A 7,633-nucleotide genomic window follows, 5' to 3' on the forward strand; every position below is an offset into this window, starting at 1 on the left:
ATCAACACAGGTTTTAACATAACAGAAGGCGGCAAATCTTCCAACTTTTCAGGATCCGAAATGCATAAACAAGACAGAGATAGACCAAAGTGCAGAACGGTTTAACACGAAGCAGTAAGATCTTCACCATTGGAATATTAGAGACATCACAGTTGCAGGTTTCTCCCCAAAGAAATGACACTCGTGGGTTACAGAACCATGTGAAATGCACCATCCCTTCAATCTCATGCTCAAGCATTGGGCAATAAAACAAAAAACACTCAAGCTCAAGCATCAGAGGGCAACATAATACAAAGGTTCAGGCATTTAGCAGCAATCAAATGACCAAAATAGTAATAGTATAAGTAACAATGTTCATCTGCAATAGCACCAATTAAATGTCCAAAATAATTATAGTAAAAGTGACCATGTACATCTACGATACTTGGTACAAACGACTACATCCACACAACAATGGGTGACAGAATGTTGAAACAAAGTGTCCAGTCAGGCTTACCAAGTTCCTGAGTCCCGAGATCTGGTCCTGATGTACCAAAGACCAAAATGTTTTCACTACGTGCTCGGAGTTATAACTGTTGTACGCCACCAAAAGCTAATGGAGAAACTAATCGAAAGAGATCTGACATAATGCCACCATTTCGGAGGAATATACAGCATGTCACCTTCCTCCAGTATGCAGTCCATGAAATCAAGGTTTTCTACCTTCGGGAACTCATTCATATCTACGTTGTCAAGATCCACCTGCAGAGGCATCCATTAGCACAATATAATACCAAGACTTGTCTTTATTTACAAACTATTGCAATGTACCAAAACCAACAAAACTCTAAGAACATGTCATGTGGATAATGGACAATATGGAACCATAAGGAGAAGGCTAATATAACCCTGTATTGCTGTACCTACAGAAGAAAACTGAAAAATCACAACACGGAATGTAGAGGAGGGAGCAACCGAAGAAAGAAATAAAGAAGGCCTACAAGCGGAGATCTATCATAGTTTACTAATTTAGCCCCAAAAATAAAGCTCCAGTTCGCAATGCTGTGCTTAAGAGTGATGGACAACAAGAGAGTATTACTAATAAATCCGGAAATTTCAGTATTACAATATTCAGCTGCCAAAACTATATGTACCACTGTGATGATCTGTAAGGGTATTCTTCCTTTCCAACGTGTAACTTGTCAGAACAGATTGTCAGTACCTGACTAGTATTGCTTAACATAGTTTCTGTGTGTGGGTACAAGTCCTCGGATACAGAACCAGGATAGAGTCTAATATATTTCCTGCCCAAGACCTGGTATGGAGAAAATATTATTAACAACAACTGATGATAATGTTACATAAAGGAAATGTTAACAGGCATCATCCAGAAATATACTAGAACATTTACAGTCGAAACAAATGAAGCCACTAAACTACATGAAGCTCCACATGGGGGCAGAATAATTTCCAACACAAACACTCACTGACTCACAAGGTCATCAGCAGTCTTGACTAGAAAGTTAAAGTCTGTATCACAAGAACAAAAATTATGCTGCAGCCTGGCAGGCGAAGCTCCTAAGTTAATTCTCAATTCCTGGCTCAAAGAGCCGCTTGTGATGATCTCTATGCTATATCTAATGATTATGAGTTTCTTAATATAGTTTAACAAATTACATAGATGCAGAAGTTTATTAGAGAACCGAAATGTGCAGAGTCACTTGCATACACATCGAGAACTGAAGGAAACACAGTTAAACTAGTAAAATTAATCGCATAACAGAACAACACCATTTCCAAGATAATATAGATAATCTGTTACTCCCTCTGATCCGAATTAATTGACGCAGCCTCTATACAATGCAAGTAAGAATTATATAGAGGCTGTGTCAATTAATTCAGATCGGAGGGAGTATCAAGAAAATATCTACTTGCGGTAAAAATAGTATATCCCCGTATACCTGAGCAGGAGCAGGAGCAGGAACATCAGGTGTTTGTTATTAACTGTAGAAACCAACAATCAGAGGTAAAAATAGTATATCTCCGTATACCTGAGCTAAAATGTTGTGATGCGGGTCGTGGTGCAATGGTGTCACTGTCCCGTGTGGACCAAACCAAGCATTAAGTGATTGGAGCTCCCCTCCACCAGCGTAACAGTAGTCAGGAACCATTATGTCTTCATGAAGCTCTTTTATCTGCCAAACGTCAATAACTAAAATCTGACAGCTGAACTAAGACATTTTTTCTTCCGTAAAAAGTAACATTTACTAAGGAATCAACAATGACAGCTTCCACCTGCTCAAATAATGGATGCTGAGCTAGATATGTCAAATTTGAAGGACATGCAGTTGACCACATCCTTTCAAGGAACTGGGAGAACGTGATAAGCTCCTGCTTCCACTCGCTGCAAACATAGCTCTTCCCAACCTGACACGGAGTCAACTATATCAGTGCACCAAAACCACTAGGAAATTGAAGCAAGGGGAAATGTTCCTTCTAAAGTACTACCTCTGTAACTTAATGTAAGGCGTTTTTTGGCACCATGACAGTGTCAATGTCTTATATTAAGTTAAAGAGGGCGTATTAAGTAAGCAAGGGTCATAAATCACTAGGAAATTAATACAAGGAGAATCTTTCTAAAATCTGAACTAAGCATGGGTCCTAAATTACTACTCCCTTGTATTAATTCAGATTTTATAAATTGCTGTACCTACTCCCTGTAGTTGAAGCAAGACACAAATTGAACTGGCTTGGATTGCATATACATAGCTAGCTACTGTCAACTGGCATTCCTGGATATTCTCTTAATGGAGCAAGATTTTACACAGCTTTCAACATTAGGAAAATTGGTTCTTTGCAATTCTTATAAGTTATAAGCACCGGCATGGTTAAGTAAAGATGATACAGGCAAAAGCATAGCAAAGTGAAGCTGGCTATGCATGTCAAAAAGGCATGGAACCACATTTACCAGAAAAAACCTGAAGAAATACACATACTTAGTGTTTTCAAAATAACATGGTAGGTACAACAACAAACACAAAATAAGTGAATAGTGTCAAAGATGAAACAAATAAACGTGACAAAAAACAAAGCAGTTCAAAAGAAGTTTGATTTACATACGAATCTGACGGCCAAGGCAAAAGATAGATGTTCCAAACTTGCAAACCGAAAGAACAATTGGATCAAATTTCTCAAAAATGTGCTTATTGTGTAAGCAACTAAGCAAGTTGGGTACTATAGTGTAAAGGGACATGTAAGACAGGTGTGCTGAAGATCAAACTTTGATGTTTGTAAGCCACTTTTACAAACAATATTATCAAGCATCAAGGTTAGATGCACATTTTGTTCCATATCAGCAGAAAAGAGATCAGCATTAAGCTTCATAATTTATTTCTATGTATGTGAAGGCCTTTGAGAACTAATAACAGCATTGAACCACCAGGGTTTTATACACATTTGTAATGAAAAACGGAATCGCATATCAGCACAAACAGGTATGATAAATCATAAAAATATAAACAGCTTGTTTTTGTATTTCAACATCTACTTTAAGGAGAAGCATTTACTTCAACAGGAACCGTCCGATCCCCAGCAATCTTCTTTAGGTACTGGATGTCCTTCCATTTTTTCATCGCAGGCCAATGATCGATGCAGCCACTGATTATAACAGGGGTCTCACGTAAAAAGTAATCACATATAAACTCCTCCAAAGATATACACGATCGTCTCGCAATTTCCTTACAAGATAAAGACTTTGTCGGAAGAATTTTGAGGGCCTGTGAAAATTATAGCAACATTAGCAACGATACACCAAGAAATGAATTCTAAATGCCCCCATCCACACAACAATACAGAAAACAAGGAAGCAACGAGGTAACTAGAAAAAGAATCTTATAATCACTGCAGACAATCTAGGCCTATTTTTCAGGTCAAATATCCGGACAACTCATGACATCATTCACTATATCAATGCCCTGATAATCATAATGGGACACATCATTCACATGCATAATTTGCTTAAGATGGTGCACCTAATGTAGCAACATGAGATCTTCACGCAATAAGAACTATAGATAGTCTAAATTTATTGCAGCCTTATTAAACATAGAAAAATAGGCATTCTACAACAAGCCCCTACAAAATTAAGCTTGGTTAGTGGTGGTATTGCCCACAGCCCCACGCAAACACGCACGAAATCTTACGAAGGCAGTAGCGGTCTCACATCGGCAATGTCACGGTTCCTGTCGAGCCCTTCCCTCCACCTATTGGCTTCCTCATCGACAGCCTCCGCGCCGTCACCTTCGCCGTCGCTCGGCTCCGCGGCGATGGAGGCCAGGGCAGCCTCGAGATCGGCGCGGAGGAGGTTTCCCCCCATGATGAGCCCCATGTCGAGCGCCCGGAGCGCGGCGCGGCGGTCGGCGGCGGCCCGGCGGAGCCGCGCGACGTGGAGGCAGGCGAGCGCGTAGGCGTCCCTCCACGCGCTGCCGACCTCGCTCCAGGGCCCCGAGTGGAGCTGCTCCCACGCCATCTCCCGCGCCGCCTCCGCCGCCCGCAGGTCCCCCGCCGCCGCCTTCTCCGCGGAGGCCACGAAGGCGAAGCCGCCCTCCTCCGTTATGTCGCGCAGCAGCGCCGCCCTCCGCTCCGCCTCCGACTCGCCGCCGCCGCAGGCCATCGCCGGGGGAGCAGCGGTGCTGTGCTGTGACGTGTCGGGGACCCCCCAAAAGGAAAAGTGCAAAAGCGAAGGAGATATTTTTCTGCCTCCGGTGTGGCTGGTCTGGTCTCCGGGGATATTTGCTTAACGGGCGGAAAATATTTCCCGATCCGGGTCTTTTTAGTTGTGATATTTACCATGAAAACACTGGTTTTAAGCCGATTGATTTTCTCGGCTCGTAAGTCGATTCGAACGCTTGATGCGTGGCGACATGGACCATCAACCGTTCATCTTCATCGAACCTTATCTCTAGTGAACTATTCAGATATTTTCTCCTCGTCTTCGACTTCCCATCAACACACAGCTCTCTCCCTGACTCCACATCTTGCTCTTGCCACGACCCTCTCTTTCCATCGTTCGCCGCAAGCCGGCTTCTCAGGGCTACACCCCCAGTCGTTACTCACCTCTCGTTGTTGTAGTCTAGGTTAGGAGGGTGTTGCTGTCATGGCCGGCGGTGGAGCTGCAGTGCAGCAGGCGATACATGACAATGCTGCTCGCACATTGACGGGGGAGCTGCATTTCAGCAGGGAGAGGCTCCAAGCTGCTGCCATGGCCGACGGCGGAGCTGCAGTGCAGCAAGCAATGCTCGACCATACTGTTGTCGCGCTGATGGGGGAGCTGTGTTGCAGCAGGGAGAGGCTCCGAGCTGCTGCCATGTCCGGCAGCAGAGATGCGTTTGCAGCAGGAGATGCTGCAGCGAAGCTGCTGGAAGCCGTTGGCGGAGCTTCATTGCATCGGGGGTGCACCGGTGTTACGATGCGGACTGCCGGTGTGAAAGTCGGGATGGTTGTTGCCCGAGTGTTGCTATGCAATGCCCCTCGGCGCAGCCGACACTGTGATGCGACGCTTGCAGGTGATCGACGCTGCAAACCGGGACAAGAACAAAGACGCAAGGCACATCGGAGCAGCACTCGCCCGAGACTACTCGTGCGGCAAGATGGACCGGGGCACGGCATGCAGGGGATCACTAGTGCTACGATGCCAACCTCGTCAATGCCGGCGCGTTTGCGATGCAATGCTCCTGACGCTGCTAGCCAGCGTTGCTACGATGGCTTCCAGTGCCGCTGCTATTGCAGCTCTGCCACCGTGTTTGCAAGCGCAAGCATAACTGTAAGAGGCCGAAGCAGAGAGAGACGATCAAAGGGTCATGCGCGGACGGATCGAACGATCGTGTTGGCGGATGATTTCTCTAAGAAATCATCCAACTGATTCGTAGTAGCGCTCTATTTACCACACGTTCTGACATCTAAGGGAATTTGTAACATGTCGCATATGCCATCTACACAAAACAACACGTACGCATACGTCCGAGAGTCCCTCCTCCCCCTCCCCCCTCCCCCTCCCTCCTTCGCTTGTAAGTCCGATGCCCCACCCCGCTGCCCGCACGTCCGGGCGTGCCGCCCTGACGTCCGCATGTCCGAGTGTGCCATCCCGCTGCTAGCACACCCGCATGACTCGTACTTCCCCACAAACTGGAGCGGGTTCTCCCGCGAGAGAGTTGCCACCCCAAAACCTCGCTTAACCCTTCCCGACCGGCTTCTTCACCTATCTTCCTCCTTGTGATTCACAAGTTGCCATGACAATGAGAGCAAAACCCTAGCGCCGTGTAGACGAAAAACACGACAATGAATTCTACAAGGTGAGAAACCGCATGGATCCAGTTGTTCTCCTATCCCTTCCCCTTACAAATTTCCATCGAAATTGCCATCATGGATCCGAGTTGTCCTATATTTTTGCCACATGGATCTGGTCGTTCTCCTTGTTGGAAATATGCCCTAGAGGCAATAATAAATTGTTTATTATCATATTTCCTTGTTCATGACAATCGTTTATTATGCATGCTAGAAATTGTATTGATCAAAAACTCAGATACATGTGTTGATACATAGACAACACCGTGTCCCTAGTGAGCCTCTACTGGACTAGCTTGTTGATCAAAGATGGTTAAGGTTTCTAACCATAAACATGACTTATCATTTGATAATGGGATCACATCATTAGGAGAATAATGTGATGGACAAGACCAGGTCATAAGCATATCATTTGATCGTATCACTTAGTTTATTGCTACAACTTTCTTCATGTCAAGTATCTGTTCTTAAGACCATGAGATCATGCAACTCCCTGAAACCGAAGGAATGCCTTATGTGTATCAAACCTCATTTCGTAACTAGGTGATCATAAAGAGACTCTAGATGTACCTCGGAGGGTGTCTGTTGGGTTCGCATGGATCATGACTGGGATTTGTCACTCCGTATGATGGAGAGGTATCTCTGGGCTCTCTCAGTAATACAACATCACAAGAAGCTTGCTAGTAATGTGACTAAGGATTTAGTCACAAGATCTTGTATTACGAAATGAGTAAAGAGACTTGTCGGTAACGAGATTGAACTAGGTATGAGATACCGATGATCAAATCTCGGGCAAGTAACATATCGCTAGACAAAGGGAATTGCATATGGGATTAACTGAATCCTTGACATCTTGGTTCAACCGATGAAGATCTTCGTGGAATATTTAGGAACCAATATGGGCATCCAAGTCCTGTTGTTGGTTATTGACTAGAGAGGTGTCTCGGTCATCTCTACATGATTCTCGAACCCGTAGGGCACACGCTTAACGTTCGCTAGCGTTAAGTAATGTTGAGATATTAATAGTGAAAAATCCAAAATTTGTTTGGAGTCCCGAATGGGATCATGGACATCACGAGGAGCTCTGGAATAGTCCGGAGGTAAAGATTTATATATGTGAAGTCATATTCAGGGTTCCACAAAAAGTTCAGGAATTTTTTGGTAGAGTACCGGGAAGGTTCTAAAAGGTTCCGGGGGTTTCACCGTGGGTCCCAACTACCTGGGAAGGGTCCACATGGACCGAGAGGTGGGGCTACAGGCCACATGGTCTGGCTGCACCATTCTCCAAGGCACATGCCGTTTAAATCTAGAG

General features: G+C 44.8%; 1 protein-coding gene across 3 annotated transcripts; it reads right to left on the reverse strand.

Annotated features, from left to right (window-relative positions):
• Positions 1 to 373: 373 nt before the first annotated feature.
• Positions 374 to 4,774, reverse strand: LOC123399390 (lysine-specific demethylase JMJ30-like). Of its 3 annotated transcripts, none has more exons than XM_045093806.1 (6): positions 4,202 to 4,774; positions 3,546 to 3,755; positions 2,275 to 2,406; positions 2,031 to 2,174; positions 1,202 to 1,294; positions 374 to 741 (listed from the first exon to the last, which is right to left on the reverse strand). In XM_045093806.1, the coding sequence occupies exons 1-6, from the start codon at positions 4,649 to 4,651 to the stop codon at positions 553 to 555; spliced, it is 1,218 nt and encodes a 405-aa protein (XP_044949741.1). In that variant the 5' UTR covers positions 4,652 to 4,774; the 3' UTR covers positions 374 to 552. The 3 variants fall into 3 exon arrangements, with proteins under 3 accessions (XP_044949741.1, XP_044949740.1, XP_044949742.1); XM_045093805.1 differs by having other exon boundaries at positions 2,031 to 2,198; XM_045093807.1 differs by lacking the exon at positions 1,202 to 1,294 and having other exon boundaries at positions 2,031 to 2,198.
• Positions 4,775 to 7,633: the final 2,859 nt, after the last annotated feature.

The sequence above is a fragment of the Hordeum vulgare genome, chromosome 5H (genome assembly GCF_904849725.1).
Source record: "Hordeum vulgare subsp. vulgare chromosome 5H, MorexV3_pseudomolecules_assembly, whole genome shotgun sequence".
NCBI classification, from domain to species: domain Eukaryota; kingdom Viridiplantae; phylum Streptophyta; class Magnoliopsida; order Poales; family Poaceae; genus Hordeum; species Hordeum vulgare.